The 23004-nt window shown below is 43.1% G+C and overlaps 1 protein-coding gene across 1 annotated transcript in view; it reads left to right on the top strand.

Annotated features, from left to right (window-relative positions):
• The window catches only part of LOC141176036 (uncharacterized), a 55474-nt gene extending 32857 nt beyond the window's left edge, over positions 1-22617 (top strand). The window contains 1 exon segment of the mRNA XM_073660011.1: positions 20597-22617. Within this exon segment, the coding sequence (XP_073516112.1) occupies positions 20597-21788 (1192 nt within the window). The 3' untranslated portion in view covers positions 21789-22617.
• Positions 22618-23004: the final 387 nt, after the last annotated feature.

The following is a 23004-nucleotide window of genomic DNA, read 5'->3' as shown; positions in this document are numbered from 1 at the left end:
CCCCATTATACCCCTTATGTAGGATGTTTGATGCCCCCACAGTGTAATGCCCCCATTATGCCCCTTATGCAGGATGTATGATGTCCCCATTATGCCCCTTATGCAGGATGTATGATGCCCCACACTGTGTAATGTCCCCATTATGCCCCTTATGCAGGATGTATGATGCCCCACACTGTGTAATGCCCCCATTATGCCCCTTATGCAGTATGTATGATGCCCCCACACAGTGTAATGCCCCCATTATGCCCCCTATGCAGGATGTATGATGCCCCCACACAGTGTAATGCCCCCATTATGCCCCTTATGCAGGATGTATGATGCCCCCACACAGTGTAATGCCCCCATTATGCCCCTTATGCAGGATGTATGATGCCCCCACGCAGTGTAATGCTCCCATCATGCCCCTTATGTAGGATGTATGATGCCCCCACACAGTGTAATGCCCCCATTATGCCCTTATGCAGGATGTATGATGTCCTCACACAGTGTTATGCCCCTTATGCAGGATGTATGATGCCCCCACACCGTGTAATGCCCCCATTATGCCCCTTATGCAGGATGTATGATGTCCTCACACAGTGTAATGCTCTCATTATGCCCCTTATGCAGTATGTATGATGCTCCCACACAGTGTAATGCCCTCATTATGCCCCTTATGCAGGATGTATGATGCCCCCACACAGTGTAATGCCCCCATTATGCCCCTTATGCAGGATGTATGATGCCCCCACAGTGTAATGCCCCCATTATGCCCCTTATGCAGGATGTATGATGTTCTCACACAGTGTAATGCCCCCATTATGCCCCTTATGCAGGATGTATGATGTCCCCATTATGCCCCTTATGCAGGATGTATGATGCCCCCCACACAGTGTAATGCCCCCATTATCCCCTTATGCAGTATGTGTAATGCCCCCATTATGCCCCTTATGCAGTATGTATGATGCCCCCCACACAGTGTAATGCCCCCATTATCCCCTTATGCAGTATGTATGATGCCCCCCACACAGTGTAATGCCCCCATTATGCCCCTTATGTAGGATGTATGATGCCCCCACAGTGTAATGCTCCCATTATGCCACTTAAGCAGGATGTATGATGCCCCCACACAGTGTAATGCCCCCATTATGCCCCTTATGCAGTATGTATGATGCCCCCACACAGTGTAATGCCCCCATTATGCCCCTTATGCAGGATGTATGATGCCCCCACACAGTGTAATGTCTCCATTATGCCCCTTATGCAGGATGTATGATGCCCCCACACAGTGTAATGCCCCCATTATGCCCCTTATGCAGTATGTATGATGCCCCCACACAGTGTAATGCCCCCATTATGCCCCTTATGCAGGATGTATGATGTCCTCACACAGTGTAATGCCCCCATTATGCCCCTTATGCAGGATGTATGATGCCCCCACACAGTGTAATGCCCCCATCATGCCCCTTATGCAGGATGTATGATGCCCCCACACAGTGTAATGTCTCCATTATGCCCCTTATGCAGGATGTATGATGTCCTCACACAGTGTAATGCCCCCATTATGCCCCTTATGCAGGATGTATGATGCCCCCACACAGTGTAATGCCCCCATCATGCCCCTTATGCAGGATGTATGATGCCCCCACACAGTGTAATGTCTCCATTATGCCCCTTATGCAGGATGTATGATGTCCTCACACAGTGTAATGCCCCCATTATGCCCCTTATGCAGGATGTATGATGCCCCCACACAGTGTAATGCCCCCATCATGCCCCTTATGCAGGATGTATGATGCCCCCACACAGTGTAATGCCCCCATTATGCCCCTTATGCAGGATGTATGATGTCCTCACACAGTGTAATGCCCCAATTATGCCCCTTATGCAGGATGTATGATGTCCTCACACAGTGTAATGCCCCCATTATGCCCCTTATGCAGGATGTATGATGCCCCCACACAGTGTAATGCCCCCATTATGCCCCTTATGCAGGATGTATGATGTCCTCACACAGTGTAATTCCCCCATTATGCCCCTTATGCAGGATGTATGATGTCCTCACACAGTGTAATGCCCCCATTATGCCCCTTATGCAGTATGTATTATGCTCCCACACAGTGTAATGCCCTCATTATGCCCCTTATGCAGGATGTATGATGCCCCCACACAGTGTAATGCCCCCATTATGCCCCTTATGCAGTGTGTATGATGCTCCCACACAGTGTAATGCCCCCATTATACCCCTTATGCAGGATATATGATGCCTCCACAAAGTGTAATGCCCCCTTTATGCCCCTTATGCAGTATGTATGTCCATCCCTATGCTATACAGGCGATCAGAGTAAAAAAAGTGAAAGTCCCATAGTGGGAAATAGTATAAAAGTAAAAAAAAGTGTTAAAAAATGAAAAAAAAAAAATAAATTTTGTAAAATATTTTAAAAAATCAAAAAAGAATCCACCAAAAATAAAAATATAATGTCCCTATCAATAAATATTATTATGAAAAAAAACAAACATAAAATTTCACATATTTGGTATCGCCGCGTCCGGAACGACCTGACCTATAAAACTGTCCCACTAGTTAACCCCTTTAGTGAACACGGTAGAAAAAATAAATAAAAAACGAAGCAAAAAACAATGCTTTATCATCATACTGCAAAAACAAAAATTGGAATAACACGCGATCGAAAAGACGAATATAAATAATAATGATACCGCTGAAAAGGTCATCTTGTCCCACAAAAAATAAGCCACCATACAGCTCCATCAGCTGAAAAATAAAAAAGTTATAGCTCTCAGAATAAAGCGATGCAAAAAAATGTTATTTCTATAAAATAGTTTTTATTGTGTAAAAGCGCCAAAACATAGAAAAACGATATAAATGTGGTACCGCTGTAAACGTACTGACCCGAAGAATAAAGCTGCCTTATCAATTTTACCACACGCGAAACGGCATAATTTTTTTTTTTAAAAAAAAAAACAATTCCTTGCGCTCAAGACTAATGACAACTTATTCAATATGATGACCTAATGTTATCAAATTCTGTCGTACCTCTGGGTTCAAAATGTTCACTATACCCCTTGAGGGGTGTAGTTGCCAAAATGGGGTCACTTGTGGGGGGTTTCCACTATTTAGGCACCCTACTATTTAGGCATCCGCTCTCAATTCCAGCCAATTTTGCGTTCAAAAGGACACGCACTGCTCCTTCCCTTCTGAACTCTGTCGTGCGCCCAAACACTGTATTTTCCCCACATATGGGGTATTGGTGTACTCAGGAGAAATTGCAGAAAAGTTTTTGGGGTCCATTTTCTCCTCTTAACCTTGTGAAAATAAAAAAATGGGGTTAAAACATAATTTTTGTGGAAAAAGTTTGATTTTTTTATTTTCACGGCTCCATGTTATAAACTTCTGTAAAGCACTTGGGGGTTCAGGGTGCTCACCACACATCTAGATAAGTTCCATGAGGGGTCTAGTTTCCAAAATGGTGTCATTTGTGGGGGGTTTCCACTGTTTAGGCACATCAGGGGCTCTCCAAATGCAACATGGCGTCCGCTAATTATTCAAGCAAATTTTACATTCAAAAAGTCAAATGGCGCTCCTTCCCTTCCTGCCATGAGCCAAAACAGTGGTTTTTCCCCACATATGGGGGAAATTGCACAACAAATTTTGGGGTCTATTTTTTCCTATTACCCTTGCGAAAATAAGAAAAAATTGGGTTTAAAGTAACATTTTTGTGAAAAAAGTTAAATGTTAATTTTTTTCTTCCACATTCCAAAAATTCCTGTGAAGCACATGAAGGGTTAATAAAGTTCTTGAATGTGGTTTTGAGCACCTTGAGGGGTGCAGTTTTTTGAGTGGTGTTACTTTTGGGTATTTTCTGGCATAAAGACCCCTCAAATTGACTTCAAATGTGATGTGGTCCCTAAAAAAATGGTTTTGTAAATTTTGTTGGAAAAATGAGAAATCGCTGGTCAACTTTTAACCCTTATAGCTCCCTAATAAAAATAAATAAATTTTGGTTTCGAAATTGTGCAGATGTAAAGTAGACATGTGGGAAATGTTATTTATTAACTATTTTGTGTGACATATCTCTCTGATTTAAGGGCATAAAAATTCAAATTTTGAAAATTGAAAAATTTTCCAAATTTTCACCAAATTTCCATTTTTTTCACAAATAAACGCAAGTGATATCGAAGAAATTTTACCACAATCATGAAGTACAATATGTCACGAAAAAACAATCTCAGAATCAGGGGGATCCGTTGAAGCGTTCCAGAGTAATTACCTCATAAAGTGACAGTGGTCAGAATTGTAAAAATTGGCCTGGTCATTAACGTGCAAACCACCTTGGGTTGTAAAGGGGTTAATGAGAAAAAAATGAACTTTTTAGAATTTACCAAATGGCTGCAATGAAACAAAGAGTGAAAAATGTAAAGGGGTCTGAATACTTTCCGTACCCACTGTATATGTATGTCCCTTATCCTAGGCCCCATCCTGATATATGTCCTCCGTTCTGCCTCTGTTCTTTAGTGTATAGAAAAAAAATAAACTATTACACTCACCAGGGGCAAACATAGAAGTAATGGGGCCCCATAACAGAAGTATAATGCACTCCCCATAATCCTCCATACAGTATAATGCACAGCCTATAGTCATCCATGTAGTATAATGCTCAGCCCATACTCATCCATGTAATATAATGCACAGCCCATAGTCATCCATGTAGTATAATGCACAGCCCATAGTCCGTACATGTAGCGTAATGCACTGCCCATAGTCCGTACATGTAGTATAATGCACAGCCCATGGTCCGTACATGTAGTATAATGCACAGCCCATAGTCCGTACATGTAGTATAATGCACAGCCCATAGTCCGTACATGTAGTATAATGCACTGCCCATAGTCCGTACATGTAGCGTAATGCACAGCCCATAGTCCGTACATGTAGCGTAATGCACAGCCCATAGTCCGTACATGTAGCGTAATGCACAGCCCATAGTCATCCATGTAGTATAATGCACAGCCCATAGTCCGTACATGTAGTATAATGCACAGCCCATGGTCCGTACATGTAGTATAATGCACAGCCCATAGTCCGTACATGTAGTATAATGCACTGCCCATAGTCCATACATGTAGTATAATGCACTGCCCATAGTCGTGCATGTAGCGTAATGCACTGCCCATAGTCATCCATGTAGCGTAATGCACAGCCCATAGTCATCCATGTAGCGTAATGCACAGCCCATAGTCATCCATGTAGCGTAATGCACAGCCCATAGTCATCCATGTAGCGTAATGCACAGCCCATAGTCATCCATGTAGCGTAATGCACAGCCCATAGTCATCCATCTAGTATAATGCACAGCCCATAGTCATCCATGTAGTATAATGCACAGCCCATAGTCATCCATGTAGTATAATGCACAGCCCATAGTCATCCATGTAGTATAATGCACAGCCCACAGTCATCCATGTAGTATAATGCACTGCCCATAGTCCGTACATGTAGTATAATGCACTGCCCATAGTCCGTACATGTAGTATAATGCACAGCCCATAGTCATCCATGTAGTATAATGCACAGCCCATAGTCATCCATGTAGCGTAATGCACAGCCCATAGTCATCCATGTAGTATAATGCACAGCCCATAGTCATCCATGTAGTATAATGCACAGCCCATAGTCATCCATGTAGTATAATGCACAGCCCATAGTCATCCATGTAGTATAATGCACAGCCCATAGTCATCCATGTAGTATAATGCACAGCCCATAGTCATCCATGTAGTATAATGCACAGCCCACAGTCATCCATGTAGTATAATGCACAGCCCATAGTCATTCATGTAGTATAATGCACAGCCCATAGTCCGTACATGTAGTATAATGCACAGCCCATAGTCCGTACATGTAGTATAATGCACAGCCCATAGTCATCCATGTAGTATAATGCACAGCCCATAGTCATCCATGTAGTATAATGCACAGCCCATAGTCATCCATGTAGTATAATGCACTGCCCATAATCCGTACATGTAGTATAATGCACTGCCCATAGTCCGTACATGTAGTATAATGCACTGCCCATAGTCCGTACATGTAGCGTAATGCACAGCCCATAGTCATCCATGTAGTATAATGCACAGCCCACAGTCATCCATGTAGTATAATGCACTGCCCATAGTCCGTACATGTATTATAATACACTGCCCATAGTCCTCCATATAGTATAATGCACAGCCCATAGTCCGTACATGTAGTATAATGCACAGCCCATAGTCATCCATGTAGTATAATGCACAGCCCATAGTCATCCATGTAGTATAATGCACAGCCCATAGTCATTCATGTAGTATAATGCACAGCCCATAGTCCGTACATGTAGTATAATGCACAGCCCATAGTCCGTACATGTAGTATAATGCACAGCCCATAGTCCGTACATGTAGTATAATGCACAGCCCATACTCATCCATGTAGTATAATGCACAGCCCATACTCATCCATGTAGTATAATGCACAGCCCATAGTCATCCATGTAGTATAATGCACAGCCCATAGTCATCCATGTAGTATAATGCACAGCCCATAGTCCGTACATGTAGTATAATGCACTGCCCATAGTCCGTACATGTAGTATAATGCACTGCCCATAGTCCGTACATGTAGTATAATGCACAGCCCATAGTCCGTACATGTAGCGTAATGCACAGCCCATAGTCATCCATGTAGTATAATGCACAGCCCACAGTCATCCATGTAGTATAATGCACTGCCCATAGTCCGTACATGTAGTATAATACACTGCCCATAGTCCGTACATGTAGTATAATGCACAGCCCATAGTCCGTACATATAGTATAATGCACAGCTCATAGTCATACATGTAGTATAATGCACAGCTCATAGTCATACATGTAGTATAATGCACAGCCCATAGTCCGTACATGTAGTATAATGCACAGCCCACAGTCATCCATGTAGTATAATACACAGCCCATAGTCCGTACATGTAGTATAATGCACAGCCCATAGTCCGTACATGTAGTATAATGCACTGCCCATAGTCCGTACATGTAGTATAATGCACTGCCCATAGTCCGTACATGTAGTATAATGCACAGCCCATAGTCCGTACATGTAGTATAATGCACAGCCCACAGTCATCCATGTAGTATAATGCACAGCCCACAGTCGTGCATGTAGTGTAATGCACAGCCCATAGTCCGTACATGTAGTATAATGCACAGCCCATAGTCATTCATGTAGTATAATGCACAGCCCATAGTCATTCATGTAGTATAATGCACAGCCCATAGTCATCCATGTAGTATAATGCACAGCCCACAGTCATCCATGTAGTATAATGCACAGCCCACAGTCCGTACATGTAGTATAATGCACTGCCCATAGTCCTTACATGTAGTATAATGCACAGCCCATAGTCCGTACATGTAGCGTAATGCACAGCCCATAGTCATCCATGTAGTATAATGCACAGCCCACAGTCATCCATGTAGTATAATGCACTGCCCATAGTCCGTACATGTAGTATAATGCACTACCCATAGTCCGTACATGTAGTATAATGCACAGCCCATAGTCCGTACATGTAGTATAATGCACCGCTCAAAGTCATACATGTAGTATAATGCACAGCTCATAGTCATACATGTAGTATAATGCACAGCCCATAGTCCGTACATGTAGTATAATGCACAGCCCACAGTAATCCATGTAGTATAATGCACAGCCCATAGTCCGTACATGTAGTATAATGCACAGCCCATAGTCCGTACATGTAGTATAATGCACTGCCCATAGTCCGTACATGTAGTATAATGCACAGCCCATAGTCCGTACATGTAGTATAATGCACTGCCCATAGTCCGTACATGTAGTATAATGCACAGCCCATAGTCCGTACACGTAGTATAATGCACAGCCCATAGTCCGTACACGTAGTATAATGCACAGCCCACAGTCATCCATGTAGTATAATGCACTGCCCATAGTCGTGCATGTAGTGTAATGCACAGCCCATAGTCCGTACATGTAGTATAATGCACTGCCCATAGTCCGTACATGTAGTATAATGCACAGCCCATAGTCCGTACACGTAGTATAATGCACAGCCCATAGTCCGTACACGTAGTATAATGCACAGCCCACAGTCATCCATGTAGTATAATGCACTGCCCATAGTCGTGCATGTAGTGTAATGCACAGCCCATAGTCCGTACATGTAGTATAATGCACAGCCCATAGTCCGTACATGTAGTATAATGCACAGCCCACAGTCATCCATGTAGTATAATGCACTGCCCATAGTCGTGCATGTAGTGTAATGCACAGCCCATAGTCCGTACATGTAGTATAATGCACAGCCCATAGTCATTCATGTAGTAGAATGCACAGCCCATAGTCCGTACATGTAGTATAATGCACAGCCCATAGTCCGTACATGTAGTATAATGCACAGCCCATTGTCATCCATGTAGTATAATGCACAGCCCATAGTCATCCATGTAGTATAATGCACAGCCCATAGTCATCCATGTAGTATAATGCACAGCCCACAGTCATCCATGTAGTATAATGCACTGCCCATAGTCCTTACATGTAGTATAATGCACTGCCCATAGTCCGTACATGTAGTATAATGCACAGCCCATAGTCCGTACATGTAGCGTAATGCACAGCCCATAGTCATCCATGTAGTATAATGCACAGCCCATAGTCATCCATGTAGTATAATGCACAGCCCACAGTCATCCATGTAGTATAATGCACTGCCCATAGTCCGTACATGTAGTATAATGCACTGCCCATAGTCCGTACATGTAGTATAATGCACTGCCCATAGTCCGTACATGTAGTATAATGCACAGCCCATAGTCCGTACATGTAGCGTAATGCACAGCCCATAGTCATCCATGTAGTATAATGCACAGCCCACAGTCATCCATGTAGTATAATGCACTGCCCATAGTCCGTACATGTAGTATAATGCACTGCCCATAGTCCGTACATGTAGTATAATGCACAGCCCACAGTCATCCATGTAGTATAATGCACAGCCCATAGTCCGTACATGTAGTATAATGCACAGCCCATAGTCCGTACATGTAGTATAATGCACTGCCCATAGTCCGTACATGTAGTATAATGCACTGCCCATAGTCCGTACATGTAGTATAATGCACAGCCCATAGTCCGTACACGTAGTATAATGCACAGCCCATAGTCCGTACACGTAGTATAATGCACAGCCCATAGTCCGTACACGTAGTATAATGCACAGCCCACAGTCATCCATGTAGTATAATGCACTGCCCATAGTCGTGCATGTAGTGTAATGCACAGCCCATAGTCCGTACATGTAGTATAATGCACAGCCCATAGTCCGTACATGTAGTATAATGCACAGCCCACAGTCATTCATGTAGTATAATGCACTGCCCATAGTCCGTACATGTAGTATAATGCACAGCCCATAGTCCGTACATGTAGTATAATGCACAGCCCACAGTCATCCATGTAGTATAATGCACTGCCCATAGTCGTGCATGTAGTGTAATGCACAGCCCATAGTCCGTACATGTAGTATAATGCACAGCCCATAGTCCGTACATGTAGTATAATGCACAGCCCACAGTCATCCATGTAGTATAATGCACTGCCCATAGTCCGTACATGTAGTATAATGCACAGCCCATAGTCCGTACATGTAGTATAATGCACAGCCCACAGTCATCCATGTAGTATAATGCACTGCCCATAGTCGTGCATGTAGTGTAATGCACAGCCCATAGTCCGTACATGTAGTATAATGCACAGCCCACAGTCATCCATGTAGTATAATGCACAGCCCATAGTCGTGCATGTAGTGTAATGCACTGCCCATAGTCCGTACATGTAGTATAATGCACAGCCCATAGTCCGTACACGTAGTATAATGCACAGCCCATAGTCCGTACACGTAGTATAATGCACAGCCCACAGTCATCCATGTAGTATAATGCACTGCCCATAGTCCGTACATGTAGTATAATGCACAGCCCACAGTCATCCATGTAGTATAATGCACAGCCCATAGTCATCCATGTAGTATAATGCACAGCCCACAGTCATCCATGTAGTATAATGCACTGCCCATAGTCCGTACATGTAGTATAATGCACTGCCCATAGTCCGTACATGTAGTATAATGCACAGCCCATAGTCCGTACATGTAGCGTAATGCACAGCCCATAGTCATCCATGTAGTATAATGCACAGCCCACAGTCATCCATGTAGTATAATGCACTGCCCATAGTCCGTACATGTAGTATAATGCACTGCCCATAGTCCGTACATGTAGTATAATGCACAGCCCATAGTCCGTACATGTAGTATAATGCACAGCCCATAGTCCGTACATGTAGTATAATGCACAGCCCATACTCCGTACATGTAGTATAATGCACAGCTCATAGTCATACATGTAGTATAATGCACAGCCCATAGTCCGTACATGTAGTATAATGCACAGCCCACAGTCATCCATGTAGTATAATGCACAGCCCATAGTCCGTACATGTAGTATAATGCACAGCCCATAGTCCGTACATGTAGTATAATGCACTGCCCATAGTCCGTACATGTAGTATAATGCACTGCCCATAGTCCGTACACGTAGTATAATGCACAGCCCATAGTCCGTACACGTAGTATAATGCACAGCCCACAGTCATCCATGTAGTATAATGCACTGCCCATAGTCGTGCATGTAGTGTAATGCACAGCCCATAGTCCGTACATGTAGTGTAATGCACAGCCCATAGTCCGTACATGTAGTATAATGCACAGCCCATAGTCATTCATGTAGTATAATGCACAGCCCATAGTCATTCATGTAGTATAATGCACAGCCCATAGTCCGTACATGTAGTATAATGCACAGCCCATAGTCCGTACATGTAGTATAATGCACAGCCCATAGTCATCCATGTAGTATAATGCACAGCCCATAGTCATCCATGTAGTATAATGCACAGCCCATAGTCATCCATGTAGTATAATGCACAGCCCACAGTCATCCATGTAGTATAATGCACTGCCCATAGTCCGTACATGTAGTATAATGCACTGCCCATAGTCCGTACATGTAGTATAATGCACAGCCCATAGTCCGTACATGTAGTATAATGCACTGCCCATAGTCCGTACATGTAGTATAATGCACTGCCCATTGTCCGTACATGTAGTATAATGCACAGCCCATAGTCCGTACATGTAGCGTAATGCACAGCCCATAGTCATCCATGTAGTATAATGCACAGCCCACAGTCATCCATGTAGTATAATGCACTGCCCATAGTCCGTACATGTAGTATAATGCACTGCCCATAGTCCGTACATGTAGTATAATGCACAGCCCATAGTCCGTACATGTAGTATAATGCACAGCCCATAGTCCGTACATGTAGTATAATGCACAGCCCATAGTCCGTACATGTAGTATAATGCACAGCTCATAGTCATACATGTAGTATAATGCACAGCCCATAGTCCGTACATGTATTATAATGCACAGCCCACAGTCATCCATGTAGTATAATGCACAGCCCATAGTCCGTACATGTAGTATAATGCACAGCCCATAGTCCGTACATGTAGTATAATGCACAGCCCATAGTCCGTACATGTAGTATAATGCACTGCCCATAGTCCGTACATGTAGCATAATGCACAGCCCATAGTCCGTACACGTAGTATAATGCACAGCCCATAGTCCGTACACGTAGTATAATGCACAGCCCACAGTCATCCATGTAGTATAATGCACTGCCCATAGTCGTGCATGTAGTGTAATGCACAGCCCATAGTCCGTACATGTAGTATAATGCACAGCCCATAGTCCGTACATGTAGTATAATGCACAGCCCATAGTCCGTACATGTAGTATAATGCACAGCCCATAGTCCGTACATGTAGTATAATGCACAGCCCACAGTCATCCATGTAGTATAATGCACTGCCCATAGTCCGTACATGTAGTATAATGCACAGCCCATAGTCCGTACATGTAGTATAATGCACAGCCCACAGTCATCCATGTAGTATAATGCACTGCCCATAGTCGTGCATGTAGTGTAATGCACAGCCCATAGTCCGTACATGTAGTATAATGCACAGCCCACAGTCATCCATGTAGTATAATGCACAGCCCATAGTCGTGCATGTAGTGTAATGCACTGCCCATAGTCCGTACATGTAGTATAATGCACAGCCCATAGTCCGTACATGTAGTATAATGCACAGCCCATACTCTTACATGTAGTATAATGCACTGCCCATAGTCCGTACATGTAGTATAATGCACAGCCCAAAGTCATCCATGTAGTATAATGCACTGCCCATAGTCCGTACATGTAGTATAATGCACAGCCCACAGTCATCCATGTATTTTAATGCACAGCCCATAGTCATCCATGTAGCGTAATGCACAGCCCATAGTCCGTACATGTAGTATAATGCACTGCCCATAGTCCGTACACGTAGTATAATGCACAGCCCATAGTCCGTACATGTAGTATAATGCACAGCCCACAGTCATCCATGTAGTATAATGCACTGCCCATAGTCCGTACATGTAGGGTAATGCACAGCCCACAGTCATCCATGTAGTATAATGCACTGCCCATAGTCCGTACATGTAGTATAATGCACAGCCCACAGTCATCCATGTAGTATAATGCACAGCCCATAGTCCGTACATGTAGTATAATGCACAGCCCATAGTCCGTACATGTAGTATAATGCACTGCCCATAGTCCGTACATGTAGTGTAATGCACAGCCCATAGTCCGTATATGTAGTATAATGCACAGCCCACAGTCATCCATGTAGTATAATCACAGCCCATAGTCGTGCATGTAGTATAATGCACTGCCCATAGTCCGTACATGTATTATAATGCACAGCCCATAGTCCGTACATGTAGTATAATGCACAGCCCATAGTCCGTACATGTAGCGTAATGCACAGCCCATAGTCCGTACATGTAGTATAATGCACAGCCCATAGTCCGTACATGTAGTATAATGCACAGCCCATAGTCCGTACATGTAGCGTAATGCACAGCCCATAGTCCGTACATGTAGCGTAATGCACAGCCCATAGTCCGTACATGTAGTGTAATGCACAGCCCATAGTCATACATGTAGTATAATGCACAGCCCATAGTCATCCATGTAGTATAATGCACAGCCCATAGTCATCCATGTAGTATAATGCACAGCCCACAGTCATCCATGTAGTATAATGCACAGCCCATAGTCCGTACATGTAGTATAATGCACAGCCCATAGTCATCCATGTAGTATAATGCACAGCCCATAGTCCGTACATGTAGTATAATGCACAGCCCATAGTCATCCATGTAGTATAATGCACAGCCCATAGTCATCCATGTAGTATAATGCACAGCCCATAGTCCGTACATGTAGTATAATGCACCCCCATAGTCATCCATGTAGTATAATGCACAGCCCATAGTCATCCATGTAGTATAATGCACAGCCCATAGTCATCCATGTAGTATAATGCACAGCCCATAGTCATCCATGTAGTATAATGCACAGCCCACAGTCATCCATGTAGTATAATGCACAGCCCACAGTCATCCATGTAGTATAATGCACAGCCCATAGTCCGTACATGTAGTATAATGCACAGCCCATAGTCCGTACATGTAGCGTAATGCACAGCCCATAGTCATCCATGTAGTATAATGCACAGCCCACAGTCATCCATGTAGTATAATGCACTGCCCATAGTCCGTACATGTAGTATAATGCACAGCCCATAGTCATCCATGTAGTATAATGCACAGCCCACAGTCCGTACATGTAGTATAATGCACAGCCCATAGTCATCCATGTAGTATAATGCACAGCCCATAGTCCGTACATGTAGTGTAATGCACAGCCCATAGTCCATACATGTAGTATAATGCACAGCCCATAGTCCGTACATGTAGTATAATGCACCCCCATAGTCATCCATGTAGTATAATGCACAGCCCATAGTCATCCATGTAGTATAATGCACAGCCCATAGTCATCCATGTAGTATAATGCACAGCCCACAGTCATCCATGTAGTATAATGCACTGCCCATAGTCTGTACATGTAGTATAATGCACAGCCCATAGTCCGTACATGTAGTATAATGCACAGCCCATAGTCTGTACATGTAGTATAATACACTGCCCATAGTCCGTACATGTAGTATAATGCACAGCCCATAGTCCGTACATGTAATATAATGCACAGCCCATAGTCTGTACATGTAGTATAATGCGCAGCCCATCCTCTTACATGTAGTATAATGCACAGCCCATCCTCTTACATGTAGTATTATGGCCAAGGGCTCCGTGTACTCGCTGATTTAAAAAATACCAAAACATTATTCTCACCTTCTCTCCGCTCCCTCACCACGCGGTGTCTTTTTTCTGGAGCTGCCGCTGACTTCAGCTGGAAGCGACAGGAGAGGATGATGTCACTTCCATGCGCCCCTAATGACGTACATGCCGATGTCAGCTGCTGGCCTCTGATTGGTCGGCAGCGTGTATTGTGGCACTAAGCTGAATGTCAGTCCGAGAGCACACATCCAGCTGCAGCAGGGGTTGGTGGTGGCTGGGCCCGGTCACAGGAGCGACTGCGGTCATTAATCCTCTCAATATAATGCTCTCATAGTACCTCTATTTCCCCACACTGTATAATGTTCTCACAGTACCGCCATCTTCCCACATACAGTATAATGTTCTCACAGTACCGCCATCTTCCCCCATACAGTATAATGTTCCCACAGTGCCGCCATCTTCCCACATACAGTATAATGTTCCCACAGTACCGCCATCTTCCCACATACAGTATAATGTTCTCACAGTACCGCCATCTTCCCACATACAGTATAATGTTCTCACAGTACCGCCATCTTCCCACATACACTATAATGTTCCCACAGTACCGCCATCTACCCACATACAGTATAATGTTCTCACAGTAACGCCATCCCCCCACATACAGTATAATGTTCCCACAATACCCCCCCCACATACAGTATAATGTTCTCACAGTACCGCCATCTTCCCACATACAGTATAATGTTCCCACAGTACCGCCATCTTCCCACATACAGTATAATGTTCTAACAGTACCGCCATCTTCTCACATACAGTATAATGTTCCCACAGTACCGCCATCTTCCCACATACAGTATAATGTTCCCACAGTACCGCCATCTTCCCACATACAGTATAATGTTCCCACAGTACCGCCATCTTCCCACATACAGTATAAAGTTCTCACAGTACCACCATCTTCCCACATACAGTATAATGTTCTCACAGTACCGCCATCTTCCCACATACAGTATAATGTTCCCACAGTACCGCAATCTTCCCACATACAGTATAATGTTCTCACAGTACCGCCATCTACCCACATACAGTATAATGTTCTCACAGTACCGCCATCTTCCCACATACAGTATAATGTTCCCACAGTACCGCCATCTACCCACATACAGTATAATGTTCTCACAGTACCGCCATCTTCCCACATACAGTATAATGTTCCCACAGTACCGCAATCTTCCCACATACAGTATAATGTTCTCACAGTACCGCCATCTACCCACATACAGTATAATGTTCTCACAGTACCGCCATCTACCCACATACAGTATAATGTTCTCACAGTACCGCCATCTTCCCACATACAGTATAATGTTCTCACAGTACCGCCATCTTCCCACATACAGTATAATGTTCCCACAGTACCGCCATCTTCCCACATACAGTATAATGTTCTCACAGTACCGCCGTCTTCCCACATACACTATAATGTTCTCACAGTACCGCCATCTTCCCACATACAGTATAATGTTCTCACAGTACCGCCATCTACCCACATACAGTATAATGTTCTCACAGTACCGCCGTCTTCCCACATACAGTATAATGTTCCCACAGTACCGCCATCTTCCCACATACAGTATAATGTTCTCACAGTACCGCAATCTTCCCACATACAGTATAATGTTGTCACAGTCCCGCCAACCCCAATTTTATTTTATGTTTTAACACTTGGTTTTCTTTTTTTGGTGTTTTTCATGTAATATATGGAAACCTACATAAAAATGCTAAAAGAAACATAATATCCAGGAAAAAAAACACTGTACATGGAGACATTAGCATCAAATAACTCCTGTCTTGGTGTTCTTACACACAAGCTCTTATAAATGAGATCTAACGTGATAAACGATTATAACCTGGGAAAGACGGGAAACATTCATGTAGACAGTCGGTGATGATGAGGTCAGTGACGGACTGTGGCCAAATTTGTTTCTAGAGCCGTATTAGAAGATGAAGATGTCGTCCTCATCATGAAGTTGTTATTTCTCATGTCACGTGTAATGTATATGACGAGAATTAGCGTTATGGAAGATGAGTCTATAAGAAACGTATTCAGCTACCGACTCCGAGGAAGAAACTGCTTGTTGTCTGTGGCCTAAAATATATAGGTTTTATTAGTATGTCAGGGACAAAAGCAGAATGTTGTAAAATAATAAAAATACCATTGCTGCTTGGGTTTCTGGGTGATTCTTACTGAAGCAGTGGCCAACTTAGCGATTGGAAGTATGGAGGAGATGTCTAAGTCATCAATTCAACTTGTGTTCCAGTCCATAAAAGACTAGAGAATACAACATCTACACATTCTGTCTCCTGATATATTTCCCTTATTATCTCCAGTAATTGTATTAATACACAGAATTCTTTATGATGTTACATCGGCTCATCTTCTTCTCATTCAGGTCTCTACAATATCGGATCCTCTCAGTGAAGATCTTCTATATTAAGAGAATTTTTCTGAATCACCTATTAAGGATGGATATGGACAGAGACAAGATGGCGGAGAGGATATTACACCTCACCCTAGAGATCCTCTTCCGGCTTACTGGAGAGGTGAGAGATTCTGATGACGTCACATTACATCATTCTTATCTATGGGAATAACAGATGGACAGAACTGGAGAGGTGAGGACTCTGGAAATGTCTGTACTGAGATTTATTAATGTGTTTCTCCATTATCAGGATTACACAGTAGTGAAGAAGACCTCTAGTGAGCGCTGTCAGGACCCTGTGTCTGAGGGATGGGGAAGACCCCTGAGCCCAATCACGAGGCCTCCACCTCACCCCCTGATACATGAGGACATCAATGACCAGAAGATCCTAGAACTCACCTACAAGATGATTGAGCTGCTGACTGGAGAGGTGACACTGCTGGGAATGCTGGGACATTATACCGCTATGAAGGGATCGGGGGATGACTGTATCAGTGTATGTGTCAGGTTCCTATAAGGTGTCAGGATGTCGCTGTCTATTTCTCCATGGAGGAGTGGGAGTATTTAGAAGGACACAAAGATCTGTACAAAGACGTCATGATGGAGGTTCCCCAGCCCCTCACATCACCAGGTAATAGACAGGACTAAATACACACAGCCTATAATTATCTTATCTAATTATGTGTAAAAAATGAATTCAGTCCCTGTATGTGTTTCCTCCAGATCTATCCAGTAAGAGGACAACACCAGAGAGATGTCCCCGTCCTCTTCTTCCACAGGACTGTAAACAAGAAGACCCCAATGTTCCTCAGGATCATCAGGTAGATGGAGAGAAGGTGTCATGAGATCTCCCCTATGATGTGTAGACGGCTGTGAAGGTCTTGTGTTCAGTCTTGTTTTATCCACCAGTATTATATGTTTTATATTTGTGTAATGAGAACGGTGGAGATGGCAGGATTAGAGCTGATCATAGATGTGACTTCTCCATCTGTCTGTGACTGTTACAATATTTCTTTCAGGGTGAAGATCTGACCCATATTAATACTACAGAGACATATGTGAGGAGTGATGAACGGTGTAAAGAGGAGATTCTTACATATGACTACCCAGGTGAGTAGTAACCACTAAATGCAGAGAAGTCACAGATTCTTCTCTGTCACCGGCTGTGGCTGCTTTATCAGTGGTGTAGTCTGGCCATATCACAATCGTGTGATCACCATTTTGCTTCCAGATCACAACATTCTCATCCACCCAAAACTGTTCAAATGACTTTGGGTAATGAAAGCCCTTTTCTACAGAACTTACAACCTGGAGGATCCACCTACCCCCTGGGATTAGGAGACGCTGACCCTTACCTGTCTATATCTATAAAATACAAAGCCAAATGACAGCTTATGCAGAATGTGCTAACAAGTGAGAAAATCACTTGCAGAAAAATATTCTGATGGGCCTCTAATAGAAAGCGGAGAGTAATGATACTGTTGGCTTCCTAGATCCCTGATATCTCTCCTTTCTGTGCCGCTGAATGTGCTCATATGGTCCCTACAAGACCAGGTCCAGTCTTTCTGGCCAAACTTCACTTTTATGATCGAAAATATTAAATGTGCAGTGAGGGACAAGTGTGAATTTCTGTACAATAACAGCAGAGTTTCCCTTTATCCTGACTTTTCAATTTCTTTTTAAACCAACTAACTTTAAACAGGATTGTGATAAACTATACAGAAAACATTACACCTGTGTCATGATATATCTCTAAGCTGTGCGTGGCTGATGGCTGTAATATACAATTATTCACGCCTGCAGGAGATGTGTTGGCTCCAGCCCTGGTTTCATGGATTCACTCAACGTCATAAATTCCATTATGTTTTCAATCCTAAGGAATTCAGATTACTGCTCAATCTCTCCTGAAATGGGGGCGCTAATACTTTCTTTACTCTTTTGGTCAGGACTCATAGTAGCTCCAATGGTTTATCATAAATGAGTGCAACTCCGGTTTAGTGTTGGCGTTCTCCCCCCAAACATACGTTCTTGTTGAGGATGTATCATATTTTTTTATGTCTTTTTTTAACAGGTTCATTCTGTATGATAGCTTGATTGTGATGGGATCTGCCTCACTTATGTGAGTCTGTAACTCCCTGGTAGTCTTTAAAAAAGGTCTCCATTGCCTCTTCCAAATGCCCAAGATTTAAATTTAAGACATCTCAGCTCTGCAGTATTATAAAAAGTTCTCTTTAAATGTCTAATATTTCTTCTTAAAACTCATCTGATAGAAAATATTGGCCCTTACAATGGTTTACATTGCTAAGAGCCACCGAGCCCCATACTCTTAATTACCCCAAAAAGGTTTCACCACTAGTTACTCTTTTTTTTTTCTGAAGAATACAGTTGAGCTTCATCATTTCAGTAGTTATGTTATTGGGTTTGGTCACAGTTTTGCCCATCATCCTTTAACTTTTTTAACCCCTCCATATGGATCTGGACTTACTCAGAGACCCCTACACTTGGGCCATGGTGCTACCTGATGTTCTGTGGAGTGAGATGGGAAGAAGAATAATCAAGTAGACGGGTCGTTACCAGGAGGGCAGAGAAAATACAAACTCAGAAGACACAGGAGTAGTCAGTAAACGGGCCGAGGTCACAACCGGGAGCAACTACACAAGCCGGGAGCTGAGCACAGAGGACTGAACCAGAGGAGAACAAGGCTGTATCTGGCAGCTTCTAGCAATATGCTTTGAGATTTAGTAGGGTGTGGTGCTTTCCCATTGGCTGAAGTAGGGAGCAGATTACTTCAGCTGACAGCACATACGCCCATACTGCCAGTCTGGATGGTACTACTGATCCCAGCAACCCTAATCTTAGGGGATGAAGGGAGCCCGTCTTGCCCAGAGCTTTTGATTCTGTCTTCTCCTCCATCACCAATGCCATCTGCTGAGAGAAGCAGACGTCGCAGGAGCTGATCCCAGAGAAAATGGGACACACCAATTGCTGAAGTTCTAATACAACAAAATGGCAGAAAACCAGAGCAGTAGAAATCCCCATAGAGTAGTGACGAATTTGACTTCACAGCCACTTTCCGGAAATTAGCACGCCATGGATGTTGGAGAGTGAAAATAGCCAATCTGCCATTTTATTACCCAACACATAGTGCCCAGATTGTGCTCCAGGAGACACACACCGTAAATTAAGTGGGTTCTTCTCACTACATCAATGCCAAATACATGGTTGCTAAATGTGGTTTGGACACAGTCTATTAGACTGTGAACTGTCATTGTCTTGGTGAATAATACAATATTTTTACATAACTTGCCATTTCTACGGACAATTTAAGTAGAAATGTTCAAAAATATAAAATTCAAGGATATTTTATTAAAAAAATAACAATTGGTTTTATTCTTAGCAGATGTCTGTGCCAGGAGACCAGAGGGACAGCTGACATCTTCAATTTTTAAATGGGATGAGCTTGATATCACACAGGATACAACTGAAGTGAATGCCATTACTCCAGATATACCATCGTCCCTTCACAGCAAAGATCTGTCTTCTGATTCATTAGCGACTACTAAGGAAATTCAAAGTCGCAAAATAAGCATTAAAAAACAAACTACTCCTAAAGCAAAGAAGCCATTTTTATGTTCAGAATATGGAAATAGTTTTCCCATCGAAAAGTCTTTACTTAAACATCAAAAAATTCACACAGCGGACAATAGATTTTCTTGTTCCAGGTGTGGGAGATGTTTTAACCAGAAATCAGATCTTGTTAAGCACCAGAGAATTCACTCAGGGGAGAAGCCATTTTCATGTTCAGAATGTGGGAAATATTTTACCCAGAAATGGAATCTTGTCATACACCAGAGAACTCACACAGGGGAGAAGCCTTTTTCATGTTCAGAATGTGGGAAATGTTTTAACCATAAATCAGTTTTGGTTAATCACCAGAGAACTCACACAGGGGAGAAGCCTTTTTACTGTTCAGAATGTGGGAAATGTTTTAACCAAAAATCCGCTTTGGTTAAGCACCAGAGAACCCACACGGGGGAGAAGCCTTTTTCCTGTTCAGAATGTGGGAAATGTTTTAACCAGAAATCAGGTTTGGTTAGTCACCAGAGAACCCACACAGGGGAGAAGCCTTTTTCATGTTCAGAATGTGGGAAATGTTTTGTATGCAAATTACACCTCGTTAGTCACCAGAGAACTCACACAGGAGAGAAGCCTTTTTCATGTTTGGAATGTGGGAAATGTTTTGGATGCAAATCCCACCTTGCTAGTCACCATAGAACTCACACAGGGGAGAAGCCATTTTCATGTTCAGAGTGTGGGAAAAGTTTTAATCAGAAGTCAGATTACATTAAGCACCAGAGAACCCACACAGGGGAGAAGCCTTTTTCATGTTCAGAATGTGGGAAATGTTTTGGATGCAAATCCCACCTTGCTAGTCACCAGAGAACTCACACAGGGGAGAAGCCATTTTTATGTTCAGAGTGTGGGAAAAGTTTTAACCAGAAGTCAGATTTCATTAAGCACCAGAGAACCCACACAGGGGAAAAGCCTTTTTCTTGTTCAGAATGTGGAAAATGTTTTAACCAGAAAGCGCATCTTGATAGCCACCAGAGAACCCACACAGGGAAGAAGTCTTTTCCATGTTCAGAATGTGGGACATGTTTTAACGACAAATCAGATTTTGTTAAGCACCAGAGAACCCACACAGGGAAGAAGCTTTTTTCATGTTCAGAATGTGGGAAATGTTTTATCCAGAAATGGAATCTTGTTATACACCAGAGAACCCACACAGGAGAGAAGCCTTTTTCATGTTTAGAATGTGGGAAATGTTTTAACGAGAAATCGCATTTTGTTAGACACCAGAGGACCCACACAGGAAAAAAGCCGTTTTCCTGTTCATAGAATCATAGAATGTTAGAGTTGGAAGGGACCTCCAGGGTCATCGTGTCCAGCCTCCTGCTCATTGCAGGATTTACTAAACCAGCTCAGACAGATGTCTGTCCAGACTCTGTTTGAAGACTTCCATTGAAGGAGAGCTCACCATCTCTTGTGGCAGCCTGTTCCACTCATTGAACACCCTCACTGTCAAAATGTTTTTTCTAATATCTAGTCAGTATCCTCTCCCTTTCAGTTTCATTCCATTGCTTCTTGTGTTTCCACGTGCAAATGAGTGTAAGGATGTTCCTGCTACATTCTGATATCCCTTCACATATTTGTAGACCGCTATTAAGACTCGTCTTAGCCTTCTTTTTTGCTAGCTAAACATTCCCAAATCCTTTAACCTTTCCTCATAGGACATAGTTTGTAGTCCTCTCGCCATTTTGGTCGCTCTTCTTTGAACTTGCTCCAGTTTTTCAATGTCTTTTTTAAAATGTGGTTCCCAGAGCTGGACACTATTCCAGATGAGGCATGACCAAGGAGGAGTACAGAGTGATAACTACTTCACATGATCTAGATTCTATGCTTCTCTTAATACATCCCAGAACTGTATTTGCCTTTTTTTGCTGCTGCAGCAAAATGTTGACTCAAGTGTTAAAAAAGGGCTGTTGCTTAGTTCTATTCCTCCAGATCTGTAACTGTAATTTTCCTTTTTCTTGCCCAGATGTAGGATCTTGCATTTCTCCCTGTTAATTACCATTTTATTAGTCGCTGTCCATTGTTCAAACTTATCTAGATCCATCAGAATCCTTTCTCTGTCTTCTGTAGTGTTAAGGCCCCGTCACACTAAGCGATGCAGCAGCGATCCCGACAACGATACGACCTGTCAGGGATCGTTGCTGCATCGCTAATACATCGCTGGTGAGCTGTCAAACAGGCAGGCTCACCAGCGATGAGGGGAGCAGCGATATCGTGGAAAGAATCGTTCCACGATGTCCTGCTCCCGTTACCAGCCTGCTGCTTAAGCAGGAGCAGGCTGGTAACTATGGTAAATATCGGGTTACTAAGTGCGCGTGTGCCCCTAGTAACCCGCTGTTTACCATGGATACCACTCTGCTCCGGTGCGCTGGAGCCTCCGCTCACCGTAGCAGAGTGGTATCTATGGTAAACAGCGGGTTACTAAGTGCGTGCGTGCCCCTAGTAACCCGATATTTACCATGGTTACCAGCCAGATCGTTGG

This window comes from Phyllobates terribilis, unplaced genomic scaffold (genome assembly GCF_046119375.1).
Source record: "Phyllobates terribilis strain yellow unplaced genomic scaffold, ASM4611937v1 Scaffold_17__1_contigs__length_24005725, whole genome shotgun sequence".
NCBI classification, from domain to species: domain Eukaryota; kingdom Metazoa; phylum Chordata; class Amphibia; order Anura; family Dendrobatidae; genus Phyllobates; species Phyllobates terribilis.
Note: the sequence above shows the minus strand (reverse complement) of the source record. Positions and strands in the feature narration are given on the sequence as shown.